The following is an 18,683-nucleotide window of genomic DNA, read 5'->3' as shown; positions in this document are numbered from 1 at the left end:
ATGAAATAGTTGTTCTAAGTTTAGAAGGGTATTGTTTAACATTTTCCTCAACAGAATTTCATCCCTATATTTTGTTTGAATATCATGAAATCATATAATTTGATTATGTTTTTACAAAATCAGGTGCTTTTATGATAAAGTTTTTTTTTCCGCACTAACTGAGCTTAAGAGCAAGAAAGAGCTTTGGTGACGATGCCGCCACCCATTCCTCTTTCTCTAGGTAGACTTTCCCTTTTACTTGATAGATGTTTTATTTCCCCACAATAGTGAATTCTCTTTCACATTTGGAGGTTTAGCTATGCAAGTAAGTTAGTTTCCCCTTTTAGTCTAGGTTTCTTCCCTTTTTTCAGTTTGTTCCCCACTCAGTCGCCCTTACCTCCACCTCGGCCATCTTTGTCGTAGTACCTTGCCTCCTTTGCATCAGCAACCATCTTCTCTACCATTGCTACCATCTCCACCACTTTTGCAATTGACGACTAATTCACCGCTCCCACTTCCACCATTGCTGCCTTCGCTTACCTTGTCAACTTTCTTATGTTGTTTGTTGGGTTGTATAAAAACCGGCATTTGCTTCCCATGTTCTTGGGGTTGTTCATTTAACCCCATTTGTTGTTGCGTAAGGCGCAATTTTGATTTCTCAATTGCACATATTGCAACTCATGTATAGTCGAATGAGAAAGGAATAAAAAACAATCTCTCTCCACTTAGAAGTAAGTTGGGTCTCGGGTGAATATTGAGAGTTTAGGTGTTTTATGATTAGTTTTTAATGATTAAGTTAGTTTTGTATTAAAGTATATTATATTTTAAAATCTGAATTTAACTTGCATGTGATATTCATATTCATTTAAAAAAAACTTGTGATATTGGAATCCTTAGTTGGTTTAGACGGACGCAAGCAGAAAGAAAAGCTAGGACTAGGATTATATTGCGCAATTGGGAAACGGACGGACGGTGATGGATTTAGTTTGGTTCGTTAAGATTAAGAATAGGAATAGCAAAACCAAAACCAAAACAAAACAACAATAGTCTCATTGATTCGCGGAGGAGAAGAGAGGGGGCAAACGCAATGCAATTGCAATTGCAATGGAGATCAGAAAAGTGAGATGCAGCAGCATCGTTTTGGGGTTTTGCAATGTGTTGGTGTTCGTCCTGGGTGGTTTTCTCATTTTGCACACTTTCCGTCTCTGTGATCGGCGCTTGTTGCTCCCATTCGTGGCTGTTTCCATCGCCTCTCTTATCAGGATTGTCGTCATGTTTCAAACCGCTTTTGCACAGGATGCCGCTGCCAAGCTCATTCTCGACGACACCTCCGACCTCCTTTTACGCCTCAACAGACGGGTGTGTTGTGTAGTCAGTCTACTTGTTATTTATTCTTCTTAATATTCATTCATTCATTCATTCATTTCATACGTATTAATTAATTATTTTCCAAGATATACTATAGGCAAGGTATAAGAAATGGCTCTGGTGGAGTCGATTTACTGTCATGGTTACTGTCCTGCAATTTCTCTCCGCAACTTACCTCCTCCTCAACTTTCTTCACTATTTCTCCAAAGATACAACATCTAATCATTGTCTTTTAGGTTGGTGAGTTCCTTCCTTCCTTCATCTCTCTTCTTCATGTCACCACTTCACCTTCCTTCCACTTTATAACCAATCTTATCTTATGCATGCCTGTTCTTCTAATGCAGTATTGAAATTGAAATCTGACTGGTCCAACCACAAGTTACTCTCTCTATTCATCATCATGGTGTGTTCTGTCGCTATAGCACAGTGCTTTACGGGATCTGATGTTCTCCAATGGAGATCTTTCTATCAAACCCATGATAATGCTTGGAAATCCCACTATAGGGAGGTCTTCGATCATGGCATACGCGAGACCTTGTGTTGTCTAGGACGCCTCAAATACTTGTATGCACCTCACTTATACAACTAACTGCTAACTTTATTTTAACTCTTAAGTAACACCTGCTCTTTTCTAGGACTGCCTTGGAAGAAGATGAAGTCTATTCTGTTGCACGATTGTTAGGTGACCTTGTTGCTTATCGAGCTTCCGGTACTGGCCATATGGAACTCTTGGCAGGTTTGTTCAGATGTTGCTCTGTAACTTGTGCATTGTCATCCTCAAGAGATTTTGAACTTCAATCTATGCTACATACACCAAATTTAGTGTAGTAAATGAGTTAGTCTGCTGATCAGCCTTGCAGTTTATGTAGGGTAGCTATTTCAAATAAGGTTTAATGAAATCACTAAATTGCGTTATTTGCCAATTGTAATGAATGACATTACAATTTATTATGACAATGTTGATCTTACCAATTTTCATCAAGAGTATACCCTAAACCACTTCAACTTCTGCTTCATTTTACCTCTTCGTAATTTATGACATTGAAGTTTTTGTTGTTCAGCTTTAGCTTTACTTCAATGCAACGAAAAATCTTCAGAATCCTGTGAAGAGTCCATTGAAGCACCGGAGATGCGAATTAGGGAGGCTGCAACTCTTCATAAATTTGCTGAAGCTGCATACACAGTATTGCTATTAAAAAATATTCTAAATTAATGTTTTGTTTTTACTAACTTTCTTTGAACATTTATTCTGTGTTCAATGATGCAGGGTCCATTACTTGATGTTGGACGAAATCCTTTCATATTTCCTTGTGCATGGCTCTATAGACAAGGGATTTTGTCTCCTTGGACACGCAATAGGTGGTAATTAGTTGGATGTTCAATTTTATGGTATATTATTATATCTGAATTCTTAATAGCCTGAATTGAACTTCTTAATTTACGTGTTAGGAGTTGAATAATTACACCTTAGTGGTTCATTACTTAGAAATGGTCCCTTAGAGGGCTCTACTGTATTGTGTATGTGTTTCTCTAGTTTGATTGTGTTTGTAAGCATATGAGAATATCATCTATTTAGAAAGTATTTATTTTGTTATCCTTACTTGATTTCCTTATTTATATAGTTACTTAATATTAGTGATTGTAAATCTTATACATGATTGATCATATTGAATAAACAATTTACCGACGGCTTAAGCTTTTGGGATAGTTCTTGTAAAAATAATATAGATGATACGTATTGTATGTAAAATATACTGCAACCCTTTTCAGTATGCATGAATTAACATGTGGTCTACAGTAGGTATACTTGTATATCTCTTCTGCAATCGTTTTCAGTATGCATGACTTCAAATATTTTCATTTTCAACATTGTGAATTAATGTACCTATTTTATCATCTTAGACGACCTGTATTGGACGGTGATAACTGGTGGCGAGGTCATGCTGCGGCCTTCCTAAAGTATGTCAATTTGCCTCCAGAGGCGCTTAGACATGGGCGAGTCAAGCAGGTTAGAGAATTTAAATATCCAAATGTGCTCTACATGAGATGCTTTGGCCATAGGATACAGGCTGACCATTCAAAATAAAAAAGAATGAAATTGAGCTGGGAGACTCTCTAGGTTTTCCAAAGATAAAAAGGGGGAGGGACTTGAATACCGGTTATCATAAATAACTTAATGCTGAAAAGATTTTGCAACCATTTTGTTTGAATGGAGCTCATCATCAAGAATAAAACACTCACAAAAAGCAAAGGGAAGACAGCAATAGTATAATTTCTTTTCTTTAGTTTTGATGAGCTAACGCATACACCAAACCACAATGGGAACATCCCTCTTATGATATGTTGTGGGAACATATCATAAGATCTTATCATAAAATGATAAGATGTAATATTTGGAGATAAAAAATGTTTTTCTTAAGCAATTGATATCTCTGCCATTTCGGATTTCAGGGTGGGTGGGTTATGTTTTTTTTGGATTTGAGGTGCGCGAGTTATGGTTTTTTGGATTTTGTTGTTTTTCTTTAAGATGATGGAATGATGTATGAAGAAGATAAAGTAGTGTATGGATGCTTCTGAATTTTCCAGAAATCGTTAGATTTTTGACGGAAAAACAATGAGGACCGAAATGGTCAACGGAGGATAATGTCTAGGACTGAAAATGCTAATAAAATTCTTTAAGGACTCATATTGCACAATTCGAATTCGTGGAGGACCGAAAATGCTTTTAAGCCTTTAGCTTTAGGCACTTTGTTAGAATCAAGGAAAGTAAGCCATTATAGCACTGAGCAACTTATCACTTTTTTAATTAAATAATTTCCCTTCCTAAGGCTGTTTCTTCGATAGATATTTCAAGGGATTGGTTACCCCGGTGTACTATACTCGGTGCTTTTTTGTTCGTATGCACTTGCGTGCTAAGGAGGATATATTATATGTTTTTATTGTTAAGGTCTCACATTGGCCAGATATATGGCCAAAATAGTCCTTATAAATGGTAGAACAATCTTCACCACTAAGCTAGTTTTTGGTGTAGAGTGTTCTAGCCCAAGTTCTAAGATGGTATCAGAGCCTATCCTAACTTTGGTTATTGGGCCTGCAGATGTCTAGTCCTGGGCGTGAGGGGGTGCGTTAAGATCCCACATGGAATAGAGATATATTTAAAATAAAGGGTAGAGCATTTCTCATTTCTCACCCCTAAGTTTGGTCTTGGGGTAGAGTTAGCTCTTATTTATAGAATTCTCTGTATCGTTGTAAACTGGATCTGTGTTTCTCAATATAATAATATACTAATTTGATAAATATGAACATAATAATTGGACTAGCCAGGTCAGAATTATGTAACAAACAGGTTTTGATTTATTATGGAAGCTAATTTGATACTAAATGAAAACTTACTAACTGTTGTGTGCCTGTTTACATTTGGATTAATCAGTATATATGTCTTGATATTTTGATTCAAAATGATATTAAATAGTTAATTTTAAATGCGGGAAAAGTCTGAGCTATCCAGCTTGAGAATACTCAATTTGTTTATGATATTGTTCATATTTCTGTTTTTACATTTTACTGGCTGAGTATATAATTATAAAGGTTTTTTTTTTCCCGATACCCATACCAGGTCAAGTGTGAAGCTGCTTATTTTATTGTGGTTCTACATCACCTACAATCTGTAGTCATTGCTATACGTGGAACTGAAACCCCTGAGGACCTAATAACTGATGGATTATGCAAGGAATGCACTCTTTCTGCAGAAGACTTGGGTGGTTTGATTAAGTATCTATTTTTCTCCCTCTTTTTCACCCTTTGAATACATTCTCAAACATATATAGAGATCTAAGGTGAACGTGAAAAGTAACATAAGATTTCCCAATTAATTCACTTATAAAATTCACATGAGTTGTAAACGTTTTAATACCCACAGCTCATAAACGCATGCATATAAATGAATACATATACATTCACCCGAAGAATATGGAATTGCATTAAATAAGAGTCACAGACAAGGTTTTCCATGTGAAGAGGGGGATGATATAGTCCAACAATTATGCTTTCAACTTTGTTATTGTTAACCTCCCACATTGAACTAAATAATTTTTTAACTATGCTTTCAACTAAATAATTTTTTATTTATGGTAGAGCAATCCTCATACCCGAGCTAGGTTTTTGGATAGAGTTAGACCTAACCCGAATTCTAAGATGGTATCAGAGCCAATCATAGATTCGTTTATTGGAGATAACCTGTAAATGGGCACCTGCATATGTCCAATCCTCCAAATTTCACGCTCTAGATGTCCGGTCCCGGGCGCGATGGGGGTGCTAAGGCTCCACATTGACTACAGATATGGCTAAATAAATCCTTATATATGGCAGATCAATCCTCACCCTTGAGCTAGCTTTTGGGGTAGAGTTATGTCTAACCCGAGTTCCAAGAGTTATTATAATTTTTTGTTAAAATAAGTGGAACCCATGACACAACTATCCTCACATTCTGTTTGGATCTTCTAGACATCTAAGAAAAATGCCTACTTGATCAGGTATTGTTTTGTGTTGTAGAATAATTAGACTACCTCCGGTCCTATTTATAAGCAACAAAAAAAAAATTCACACTAGTTTAAGAAATGTAGTTAAACTAGATAATATGCATTAAATATGTCTTGAATCAAAATAAACTTCCAAAATTACCCTTTGTTATTAGTGTTGGAAAGTGGGAAAGAGAGAGAATAATTAATGAGACACATTTAACAAATTAGAATTAATAAGGGCATCATGGGAAAAAAATAATTAATATAGCTCAAACTTTCATTTGGTTCTTATAAAAAGGACCAAAAATTTTCTTCTCTTTCATGCTTATAAATAGGACCGGAGGTAGTACACAAGGATTCTAGGGTTATTCCATGACTTTCCAGAACTTTTTTTTATCTATTAACTGAAGCTATATTTTTTTTCTCGAATAACAATAAATCATGTCAAGAGATAATTGTTGATCGTATGCTTGATAGGAACTGGGATGTGTAGAGAAGTAGTGTGAGAAAGCCCACTTAGTGGGAATATAAAAATGATGTTAGGAATTTGGAAAAATTATACGGTTAATACATTTATAATAACATCGCCATACAATTGAGTAGGGTACACCTGTAGGACAATATTTGAGTATGCAGAAGTCTTTTGTGTGAAAGTGATCAAAGAGATGTTCTTTTAGTTTACTTATGCCTTCTTCGCAGCTGCTTACGATGATAACATGCTTGATTTTTTAACATACTGTGCCCTTAGAAGAATGTTGGGATAATGTATTGTGGGCAGCTTATGGAAGTACCAAGATTGTAATGTTTTTAGCAATGCAAAATAGCTCAGTTTTTGGAACAACTTATTCTTGTCATTAACCAGTTCTTAATCTGAATGAACAATACATAAACACAAACAATTGATAAATCACATAATGTTAAGGTGCAACTTAATATCTTGACCTGCCAAAATTTAGGACAGCTGCATATTCTCCTGTATTGGAGTCAAATCAGAAATATGGTTTTTGAATGACTCTCCTATTGGTCACATAACTAGGAACTTGAATTATGACTTGCCATGCAGCATAACCATCAACTATGTTTTTAAGCCTCAGACAATTGCTAATGACATCCCTAGAGTTCTTTGTATCTGCAGAAAGCATCAAGGGAACCTTCATATCTTCTCTTTTGTATAGCTTACATATATCTTACAATTTCAGTTTCAATGTGTTATTTGTTATCTTCCCCAAATTGTATAGATCTTATACATGTTCGAACACAAATTTTTGGTCTCTCAATGAAATATTTTATGTTCCCGTTTGCAGCTGCAATCACATTCATTCTAATATAAGGAAAAACGTGACTTCATCATTCCCCCACTTTGGGCATTCAGGTATAGTTGAGGCTGCACGAGAGGTTTTTATGCAGATTGAAGGAAATCCTGGAGAGCAAGGTAGGAAATACTTCAGGTTCTCTAAACTCATGTTTTTCTAGAGAGTTTATCTTGTCAAATATATTTTTCTTCCACTCTCTCCTGCTTTCTATGGCCAATCACTTTGGTTATTTGTGAGAGTGAAATATGGCTCTGTAATTAAGTTCAACATTGTACTTTTTATGTATAAATGCCCAAAATAAAGTTCATTTATTTTATTTTATTTTTTGGCTTTCTTACATAAAATAAACAAAGTTTTTAACAATAATTGTATTTCAAATGGAAATGCAGACTCTGAATCATACGGACTTCTTTCTAAATTACTGGGAGTTGGTTGTGAATGCTTTGGGTATAACGTCCGCATTGTTGGGCATTCCCTTGGGGGCTCTATAGCTGCATTGCTTGGAATACGAGTATGACATTTCTCACCTAAAAAGGATAAACGTACTTTCTAATTTTGCTTCCTCAGTAAATTTAATCTTCGCATTTTGATTGCACTAAGTATTCATTGAAAGGGTTTTGTGTATAGAAAACAAGTCTTCCTTGCTTCCTTAGAAAATACATATTGTACATGCAAATTTACATGCAATGTTAGATAGGCTTCCCATTCGTATTAGTGTTTTGATTAACTTGACTTACTTAGCCAAAAATCTGGAACAAAACCTTTAAATCATGTAGAAGTGCGTAGATCATTTTATGCTATTGACTGAATATGTAAAGTAAGCACATTGCTTCTGTTTCAACTAGTGTATTTATCCTAGGAAATTAGATATAAGTTTTTACCTTAATTTTGTTATTATTGGTTTAGTTATGCATTTCAAAATTTACCCAAGTTAGATAAAATATAGTGGCTGATTGAAAAAGGGGAAAATTAAGCACTGAAAATGATTTAATGTTGTTAAAAAAAACATCCATACATGGGAGACCATTTAATAAATTCAGTTTGTAAATAATTTCTTATTTAAGTCGCAATTTTTCTCTTTCTCCTCTAGTATTGCATCATTTTATTTTATTAAATTTAAATAGTTTCCTTTAGTATTCTATTCATTTACAACTTCAAATGAAATATTTTTAGTACTGAAATTTAATACATGTTCAGTTTTACCACTGTTAGTTAATGAAATGGTTTTCCATTCCATTTCCCTGTTTTTTTTCCTTAATATTTTCCATGTCTTCTTTACCTTGTCTCTTTTTTTTGTTAATATTCTTTGTCTTTCCGTTTTACATGCTACATTATCTTCTCAACATTTGATTTCAGTTTTAAATAAACTGCTGAGCTTTTCCACAGCTTTATAATCGCTACCCTAATCTGCATGTTTACTCATATGGACCACTCCCATGTGTGGATTTAGTTGTGGCAAATGCATGTTCAGAATTTGTAACAAGGTAATTGTACTAGTGAAAAGTTTGATTGTGGTTGATTTGCTTTTTTCTTTTTTTTTTTTAACATTTTCAGTTTCCTGTGCTACTTGCTCTCATTCTTTACAATGCAGCATTATATTTGGAAATGAATTTTCATCTCGCCTTTCAATTGGATCGATTATGAGGCTAAGGGCAGCTGCAATCACATCATTATCACAAGATCCTAAAGTGGATAGTGCTGTGATTTTCAGACTTGCCCGTCGGTTTCTATATATAAGCAACTTTCAGAGGAATAAGCAGGCAGAGGATGAATCTGATTATTACTCAGGGGGCATTGACCAGGACAATCTTAACCATCAAATCTGCAGTAGCCAGTGTGAGATTGATAATAAAGGTTGTTCATCTTAGTAAGATAGTAGGCATGTTGAACAGTGCATATTGTTGCTACTATTATGGGTGATGGAAACCATTGGCGTTACTTCATATGATTCATCAGATTAGGTTGGTGAAACTTGAAAGGTGCCTTTTCTAAAAAGATTTCCCCTCTTTGCAGCAGGCAGAGAACAAGAGGCTCTAGAAGTTTCACTCTGGAATGAGCCTACTAAAAGGGATTTTCTTGTTGCAGCTGAGCTAGGTGAATATAAGCATCCTTTTGGTTGTGAAGATTGCAAATCATTTTATTATTCTGATTGTTGGCGTGGTGATAGTGTATGTTGTTTATTTTTGTTATATTGCAGGCGGCAATGAGCATGGAGAATTTTCACTCTGGAATGACGCTAGGGAAAGGGACCATATTGTTGAAATTGATAATGCTGAATTTATAAATCCTTTTGCTTTAGATGTACATTCAATCGATGATCCTGTATGTCAGTTTATAGATACAGTTCCAAATTCTGAAAATCAGTCCGCTGGTGACCCCCCAGAGATGTATCTGCCAGGACTTTTGATTCATATTGTCCCGGAGCAGAAAAGACCTCAAACTGATCTTAAGACATATTGGCGAGTGCAGGAGAGGGGGAAATGTCATAGAGCTTACATAGCAAACAGAGAAAGTTTCAAAGATATTATTGTTTCACCATCCATGTTCCTTGATCATCTTCCTTGGAGGTATGGCAAATTAAACCAAGTTCTTTCCTCATTTCTAAACCTAAATTGAAGGGTGGAAAGATGTAGTTGCTTTAGTTCTTGAAACATATGAGGCTGGTCACCTTAGTCCCTAAAGGATGGAAACAAGCAAAATAGTCTTAAAGATGAAAAACGATCTATTTAGTCCCTCAAATATGAAATTTGTGATGATTGTAGTCCTTTAAAAAAATGAAAGATGTGATGGAATGACTAAATTGATCATTTTTTCATCTTTCTGGGACTATTTTGTCTATTTCAATGGTAGAGGATGCAGTCCTAATAAGTTATTGCAGAAGTTAATTTTACTTTTGGTCTAATATTCAACTTTCAGATGTCATGATGCCTTGCAAAAAATATTGAAAGCTCAAGTTTCTAAAGATCAAGTAATGGAACCTCACATGATCTGATCTATATTTGACCAATCTAGTGCTTACTCTGGCATTAAAGGTGACATGAAATGGATTAATTTTTTTTTCCGTGTTCTATGGTGATGGAAGGGGACCTTGGCATAACAGTGACAGTTACTATTTATGTGACTAAGAGTTATAGGTTTAAGTTGTGGAATATGGAATTGCAAATGTCAAGACTTCCTACAATAGATCTGTAATAGGTCTGTGTCTTCCCTAGACCCGCCACTGTAGGAGATTTACAGCAATTATTTGCTTTTTTCTGTGTTTTGTGATGCATATGAGGGAGATCAAGGTCTATAACAAGGAATGAGCCTCTTGAGTTTTAACAAGATGGCTCTCCTACGATGAGTACATAACCATTTAAGAATAGCATATGTGCTTTCTCAGTTGAATACACTTCATCATTTTTTTGAAATATTTCTAATTATTAGACAAATGGCTGGTGTAATGGATAAATATATGTATATATGTAAATTAATAATACACATGTATGTAAATACTATATATGTATGTCAGTGGTACTCAGGTGTTCCAAACAATAGGTATGATAAACATGGGAGGTAGGCGGTATTTGGGAGCTTTAGAAAGTTATTGAAAGGTGTTTTTCCATACATGTTACTGTTAGAGTGATATATAAGACCAGGGAAAAAAATCATCAGTGAGAAGTTTCAAGAAATGTCAATAACTAGCGTTTTTACCCCGTGCGTTGCACGGCGAATATTGATCTCATTATTTAAGCACGATTAATGAATTAGGCTTAATAGCTCTTTTGGTCCATCACTTATCACAATTTTTCACTTTTGGTCCCTTTAGGAAAAAATTAACAAAATTAGTTCCTCATATTTACACACTTTTGCAGTTTTCGTCTAAATAAGGATCATTTTTGCAAACAAATAAGCAATGTGGAGGACCAAAAGTGCTAATTTTTTTATTGGGAATCAAAAGTGCAAAACTGTGATAAGTGAGGGACCAAAAAAGCTATTAAGCCTTGAATTAAGATATGAAAAATTGAAAAATGAGCATTCAACCAAACAAAACCACAATGAGTATTACACAACTTGCAAAATTTGACAAAAATTTTATATACATTTAATCCTAAATATTTTTAAAATTATAAAAAATATACTTAAATTAGATTAAAAATTGTTCCCAAGAGTTAGTAACAGTGGTAAAAGCTAAGAGCATAAGGGAAGGATGGGAATGAAGAGTTAGCAAAAATTATTAGTTTTAACATGAACTATTTCTTGTGTAGAATGTTTTTCCCCGTCGAACTTTTTTACCATGTAATCTAATCATAAGTATATAATACTCATTTAAGAAAAATGTTTTAAAATTTGACTAAAAATTTGGCCTCAATTACTATTATTTAGTACTCATTTTAAATTTCAAACTCAAATCTCAATTTTTTTTTACAATTTTTAAAAAAGGAAATTCATTAACTTGAATATTAACTCATTAATCAATGAGATCATTCTATAAATTATATTTATTTCTTAAAAAATTAAAAGAAACCTAATTAATTATTATGAATGAATTTACAAATGATTTAGGGTGGAAAGAAAAGCGTATTCTGTGTCTGAGCAAAATAATTTAAAATCCGAGTGAAAAATTGGATCAAATTACTTTTATTTAGTACCCATTTTAAATTTCAAACTCAAATCGCAAAATTATTTTTTACAATTTTAAAAATAATAAATTAATTAAATAAAATTAAATATTCACTCCTTAATCTATGAGATCATTCCATTATTTACCTTTTTTCTAAAAAAGGTAAAAGAAACCCCAATAATTATTATGAAAGGAAAAATAAAATCTACTCATTAAAACGGAACTGACTCTTTTTTTCATCATTCCACTCTGAAATTTCATGTTGCCCAATTAGAATGTTTTTTTTTCTAAATTGATTATTCATTTCCTTTTTACTTAAAAAACGGATTTGCCTTATTTATACTCATAACTAACTAAATCTGATTTTGCTTAAGAAAGTTGATTATGTACTGCACTCATTAAATTCAATATTTTTTTTTTTTCATTAAAACTAAAGGATTAAGCGTTTACATTTTTTTTAATATCACACCATAAATTTTGACGCAAGTACTATTAGTCACAACCAATTTTCAATTTCAAATTTCAATATTAAATTGAATATCCACACCATAATCTATGGAATTATTCTAAATTTTATATTTATTACATAAAAAAGTTAAAGTAACTCCATTAATTATTATTAAAGGAGAAATCAAATTTATTCACTAAAACAGAATTGACATTTTTTAATTTATTTTACCTTGAAATTAAATGTATCCCAATCAAAATGATTTTTTTAAAATTGATTATTCATTTCCTTTTCATTAAATAAACGGATTTCTCTTATTTATATTGATCACAAACTAAATCTGATTTTGCATAAGAAAGTTAATATCTACCCATTATATTTATTATTGATTTGCTTATTTTGTTAAAAAAAAGTATCAAGTGTTTTAAAATCTGACTGAAAATTAGGCTCCAATTACTATTATTTAGTACTCAATTAAAATTTCAAACTCAAATCTCAATTTTTTTTTACATTTTATAAAAAAAGAACTCCATTAGCTTAAATATAATATTATGACCTAAAAAATTCTATATGACCTAAAAACTATAATATTCACACCATAATCTAAACGCAAAACAGTAAATAACTCAAAGTGCACAAATAAATAAATAAATTACAACATAAAACGACAATCTTTGCTAAGTTGGAAGAAGATGCATCAGCCTTTAATCTAGAAGTAGTTGTCATGAACGGATCTGAACTATCCTGAAATAAGAGTAAAAATTGAAATTCACAATACATAACTATCTATAATGATAGCATGTGCATATATAATAGTATTTAATTTTATTTTAACTTACATCACTTAATACTAATTATGTAAGCCGCAACTGTTCAACACTGTCATCATCAACCAAAATCTGTGAACACCAAAAGAAAAAGAGTATAACCAAATTGTAACATGCTAAACATTAAATCAAGCAGCAAGGTCAGTAGATGAAGATTCATGCCTAAAATATAAAGATGTTTATGTTTTCCTGAGTTATATGTTTCAATATGCTTTGCTCAAAATAAATGTGAATCAAAAAATTCATAAGGCTTACCTCTCCTTCCTCGTATCTCTTCTTTGGTTTTTAATTGTAGAACAAAACTCAACCAAGCCACTCTGGAAAAACAAACAGAAAAATTCAGCAAAATCTAACAGAAAGCAAGAAGAGGGCAAAAACCTCACATGTTGTATTCACTCTTGAAGAATCTTCCATATAAGCTCACCATCCCCAATTCCAATTCGCAATAAAAGTCTCATGGTGATGAGGCCTATGAAATTACAGAAAGGAAAAGTAAAAAAGCATCACTCCAATCAAAATCATTTCAATAAATCACACACGTTGCAGATCATTTCATAATGTTCATAGAAATGTAACTATACCCTTATGATATGGCAAGAAACTGGTTGAATCAGAAGCAATACCTGAACTTTTTTTGCTTTTTCAACATTTGCTTCTCAATTTCCCAGTCATCACAACAATAGTTATTTCAAAGCTCTTAGATGATGGTTAAATAATGGAATGATAGAGGAGAAGAATTACATAAGAGAGTTTATATAGATGAAAACAATTAGGGTTTATGTTGTTTGCATGTGAAAAAAGGAAGGAGAATATTGTTCCAAAAAGAATATTCAAAATTTGAATTTATAGGTTGTCAAAATTTTAAATTTTGAATCTTGATTTCAAAAACGTACTTTTTGAAAGGTTAGCAAAATCAATTTTAATCACATAAAAAAAGCAAAATACGTATAACAAAAGTGAGAAAGTTTTCGTTTTTAAGCCTTATGTATAAATAAGAATATTAAACATCTATTAATGTGATTTTGAATGATTATTCCATAGGTAGTCAATGATGGGTGATGACTTTTGTTACAGCATTAATGGAGAGTTTAAAAAAAATTAAACAACAATTAATAATATTTTGAATGACTATTCCATAAGTAGTTAATGATAGGTGATGACTTTTGATTCAGCATAAATGGACAGTTAAAAAAAATTAATCAACAATTAATGAGATTTTTTATGATTATTCAATAGATTATCAATGATGGGCCACAAAACCAAAATTAAGGAGAAATTATCTCATCATAAATTTGTTAGAATGATTTAGAGCTTGAAACTTGTCAGCTAATGAGGGAGGGTGGATAAGAGTGAACTTGGGAGTGCCAACTCATCTAAGTGGGTCTCACAGAGTTCTTCTTTTCTATAGTATATAGATAACTAACAAAGTGTTGGTCTAGTGGTAGACAAGTTAGATCCTCGTAAATGTGAGGTTATAAGATTAAACCTCGGAAAAGTCATTTGTTGGAAAGAATAACCATTATGTCTAGAATAGGTTAATAATAAAGTTGATATTGAAAGTTCAATGAAGGGTTGAAGATGTGGAAGAGGTTTTTTCAACCCAAACTAAGAAAGTTTGAACAAGATGCCAAAGAGAAAGAAAGTGACCCGTCATGATTTGGTTACAAATTGAAATAAAATAATGCAATTAAGTACAAAAATAGTGCTGGTAGGCTATAATTCTCAGATTAGTTAGAAGAGTGCGTCTGATCTCCTTGTCTTGCCTTTTCACTCATTTAAAAGGCTCTCATATATAAACCCTTCAACTCAATCATTTCGATTAAATACTGTTTTATTTTTTTAAGTTGTAATATTCCAGATGTTAATGTACCATTACTTATTAGCTTAATCATATGTATCACAAGCATTAGCGTAAGGATCTGGGGTTGGGGTTGATTTAGTTTAATATAGGTTTAGGGTATTTAGTTCAATATTCAGAGAAAAAAAATCGATTGGATTTGGATCCTATCCGGCATCCCTACAACACGATTAATCCAATGGTAGTAAAAGGGAAGTGCAGTGTTGCATGCGGTGTGAAAAGACTAAATTAAATGAATTTGATCCTTGGAAATTCATTAATTGAGACCGGAAACATACACGTACGTACATGAATGTATATGGGCAGTAACGGATCCAGAAATTTTATTTAATGAGGGCAATAAATACATATAAATTTGTACACAAAAAAAATACATATATTAATAGAAGTGGGGACATTTTTTACCAAAGAGGACACAAGTGAGCAAATTTTTACCAAATGGACCATAAAAAACAACTTATTTTTACTATTCAAGTGAGGGCATTTAACAATGTGTGACACAAGTGAAAGCATTTAGCAATGTGGAACATAAGTGAAGACATTTTTTATCAAATAAGCCATAAAAAATCACATATTTTTACTACTCAATTTTTTTTTTTTTAATGTATTTTCCAAAATTAAGTGAGGGCAAGTGCCCTCATACCCAACCACTTGCATCCGTCACTGTATATGGGTTATATATTTATAAAGAAAAGGACATGGTAGGAAGGTTGAAAAGAATAGCATATGCGAAAACGTGTTTATGGAATACTCTAGTTGAGGGATAAGGCTCCTCTAAGTCTAAGATCTTTTTATTTTATTTTTGAAAAGTCTTCTAAAGTGTTTAATAAGATTATATTTGCCTTCCTCTTGTAACAAAAAATAAAATAAAAATAAGACTATATATCTTAATTTAAAAACACATTATTATTTAACAATGTAAAAAAGGGATATGAATATTATGTGTCAATGCAGTTAAGGCTAAAAACGTTATATATTATTATTGGGGAAAAAAGGATGAAGAAGCATATATAGGTTAAGGTTAGGTATGTAATTGCAGCCCACTTCTGTTCAGTTCTGTTCACAGCGCGCGCCACCCATCAACTAATTAACTTTACTACTGTCCATCCATTCAATCATTCATCATACATATAGATATTTATTGGTTTAATTTATTACATGCATGTTGAATTGTTGATGTTACGTTTTGTAATAGGGAGAAATTATTAAAACATGTTTATGATCTATTCACACAAACACGTTTAAATGTGTGCATTTATATACATTGCTGAAAATTACTAAATTAACTTTATTATTACTACTATGGTTGATCAAATGATATATTGATTTTTTTCCGAAAGAACATTATGAGTATAGGAGAGTCTTTAATTGGATTTTGAAATGAATATCCAGAAGAGAAAATGACGCTAGCTAGCTTGCAAATTGTTAATTAAGGTTGGAGTTGGACGAACATAAAAGGACATGCGTTATACTACTTTTGTTCATATTTAATCGTTCGGAAAGAGATAAAACAGAATAAATGTAAATAATTTTATTAATTTTTAGAAAAATATTATTTATTTTCCTATTTTACCTTCTAAAATTTATTGCTCCTACAAGGTAATATTAGAAAAAATATAATTTAATACTCTCTTAAAATGTTAAGTTGACTGATATATAAAAATAATTTCTTTTCAGTAAACAATTAAAAAACAACAAATACGGCATATATTAAAGTAATTAAGGAGACAGACATGGACTGCACCAAATTAATTAATTAAATATGTATAAATTTGAATAAGGATTCAAAATGTAGCTAGTACTTCATCATATAAAGTAAGCACCAAAAGACGTAAGAACCAAAAGAAACCTAGGCACCTAGCCACTATATATATAAACAACATAACAAGTTGAATATGATGAGAGAAGGTCAGAACTTACCACTACAATCAATCAAGAGCAAGGTAAAGCAAGGAATATACACTACATTGCCTTGATGCACGTACCTAATTTTAGATTCACTTTTTTTTTTAATTTCACTTTCATCTCTCTTTTTTCTACTTCTTTTCTCTCTTATCTCCCTGAAATCGATGATGAGTTACCGTTAATTATCTGACCACCATTATTTAATCTGTCTGCCAAGTAATTAAGTCACCTCTGGAGACACGTAAGTACGATAAATTAATAAGCTGTATGTATACGTGCAGTGGCGGACCTACCACAGGGCTTGGTAGGTCCAATGTCCTGGCTCAAAGTAAAAAAAATACAAATTTCTTTGGACTACGTAGGTTTTTTAGTCTAAAAAAAAATTAGAGAAAATGTAAATTTATAAGGAAATGCAAAATTTATGGACTTAATCATAAAATTTGCCTAGGCTTCTTAAAGTTTCTAGTTCCGCCACTGTATACGTGCACGAAATAATTCAATTCAATGACATGTAGCTATTAGTGTATACAAACAAAATGTGCGTTACGTTTATGGTAGCTAGTGTTAGGTTGTTTTGTCTTTTTTTGGTGCTTAAAAAAAGACTATGTGTCTTAACGACATGTTAAACTCACACCTAAGCCTAAACTGATCTAATTAAAAATACTACTACTATGACTCCATGTGGCAACTATCGATTTTCGACCAAATTGGCCACAAGTCCACAACCCAACCCGATGTCAAAAAACAAAACAACTGACATCCATCAAAGATACTCACTCCTTCCTATTTAATTAATTATTAATTACTACTAACTCCAACCAAGATTGACCCTTGTTAATTAGTTCTAAGTAAATTTTATTGAAATCAGTCAGGCGATACATTTAATTAACGTAACTCGATGTAAGACATTGATTGATAGTAGTATATGTTTCGGAAAAATTTATTATGGTCTTCTAAAAACTTGTCCAAAGTTACACCAATCCATTTTGACTCACTATAACAGGTTTTAAAAAAAAAAGTCAAAATATATATTTTCTTAATTAAATATTTATCCTTAATTAATTTAGAAAAAACATTAATCCTTACTCTTCTGTTCCTCTTCTCTCTTACACCATATCCAAAACCCATTATGAAATCCATTTTTCATCCCTCATCTTCAAACCTCCATAGTCCATAACAACACTGTGAGACTAGAGAGAATGCTGAGGGAAGCAATTACAAAGAGTGATTACCATAAAGGGAGGCAATTAAATTGCAGATCAAGAGAACCAGAAAACAGGGAGAAAAAAAGCAGTAAATCATTATGCAGTAAACCAGAAATTCTGAGAATAACAAGGAAAAATCTTAAAGAGAAATCTTGTTGCTAGTTCGCATATGAAAATATTGGGCGTTGTTGTTCCAGATTGAACCAGATCCGAGCTTCTGGGGGTTGAAGATATTGGCAATTGTCACAGATCTAAGCTTTTGGGGTTGAAGAAGGTGGTTGGCGCGGACCAGATCTGAGCTTCTGGGGGTTCGATGGTCACTGCAAGCCTTTTGAAGAAAGCACCATGGGTTGGACCTGGGTTTTGATGGCGGATGACGATGGTTGGGGAGGTGCACCTGAAATTTGGTTGGAGGTGTGGATTTCCATGGGTTGGACCTGGGTTTTGATGGCGGTGGTCGCACGGTGGTGCTCACGACGGTTGCATTGGGGACTCTTGCAGTCGATGCAGTGGTTGCAGTGGGTGCTCACGTCGGTTATCTCCAATTTTTCCTTCTTTTCCCTCTGTTACCTTTAGATCTATGTGGTGAAGTTCAAGTTTTCCAGGGAAGAATGAAGATCAGTACCGAAGTAGAAGAAAGGAGAGGGATGGAGAAGT

General features: G+C 32.9%; 1 protein-coding gene and 1 long non-coding RNA gene across 6 annotated transcripts; one reads left to right on the top strand and one right to left on the bottom strand.

Annotated features, from left to right (window-relative positions):
* The first annotated feature begins 105 nt into the window (after nt 1–105).
* Nucleotides 106–10,660, top strand: LOC130721319 (uncharacterized). Of its 4 annotated transcripts, none has more exons than XM_057572086.1 (15): nt 106–1,338; nt 1,445–1,583; nt 1,692–1,911; nt 1,983–2,083; nt 2,409–2,530; nt 2,615–2,706; nt 3,250–3,355; nt 4,964–5,118; nt 7,172–7,299; nt 7,570–7,691; nt 8,567–8,664; nt 8,772–9,016; nt 9,194–9,274; nt 9,378–9,747; nt 10,097–10,660. In XM_057572086.1, the coding sequence occupies exons 1-15, from the start codon at nt 1,084–1,086 to the stop codon at nt 10,170–10,172; spliced, it is 2,310 nt and encodes a 769-aa protein (XP_057428069.1). In that variant the 5' UTR covers nt 106–1,083; the 3' UTR covers nt 10,173–10,660. The 4 variants fall into 4 exon arrangements, with proteins under 4 accessions (XP_057428069.1, XP_057428067.1, XP_057428068.1 ...); XM_057572084.1 differs by having other exon boundaries at nt 109–1,338; nt 8,772–9,034; XM_057572085.1 differs by having other exon boundaries at nt 110–1,338; nt 8,772–9,034; nt 9,197–9,274.
* Nucleotides 10,661–12,952: 2,292 nt separating this feature from the next.
* On the bottom strand, nt 12,953–13,840 carry LOC130720793 (uncharacterized). Of its 2 annotated transcripts, none has more exons than XR_009013239.1 (4): nt 13,682–13,840; nt 13,314–13,527; nt 13,071–13,130; nt 12,953–12,975 (listed from the first exon to the last, which is right to left on the bottom strand). It is a non-coding gene; the product is annotated as an uncharacterized LOC130720793 (long non-coding RNA). The 2 variants fall into 2 exon arrangements; XR_009013238.1 differs by lacking the exon at nt 12,953–12,975 and having other exon boundaries at nt 13,070–13,130; nt 13,314–13,375; nt 13,442–13,527.
* Between the last annotated feature and the right edge of the window lie 4,843 nt (nt 13,841–18,683).

The sequence above is a fragment of the Lotus japonicus genome, chromosome 5 (assembly GCF_012489685.1).
Source record: "Lotus japonicus ecotype B-129 chromosome 5, LjGifu_v1.2".
Taxonomy (NCBI): domain Eukaryota; kingdom Viridiplantae; phylum Streptophyta; class Magnoliopsida; order Fabales; family Fabaceae; genus Lotus; species Lotus japonicus.
This window is presented reverse-complemented; position numbering and strand designations above follow the sequence as displayed.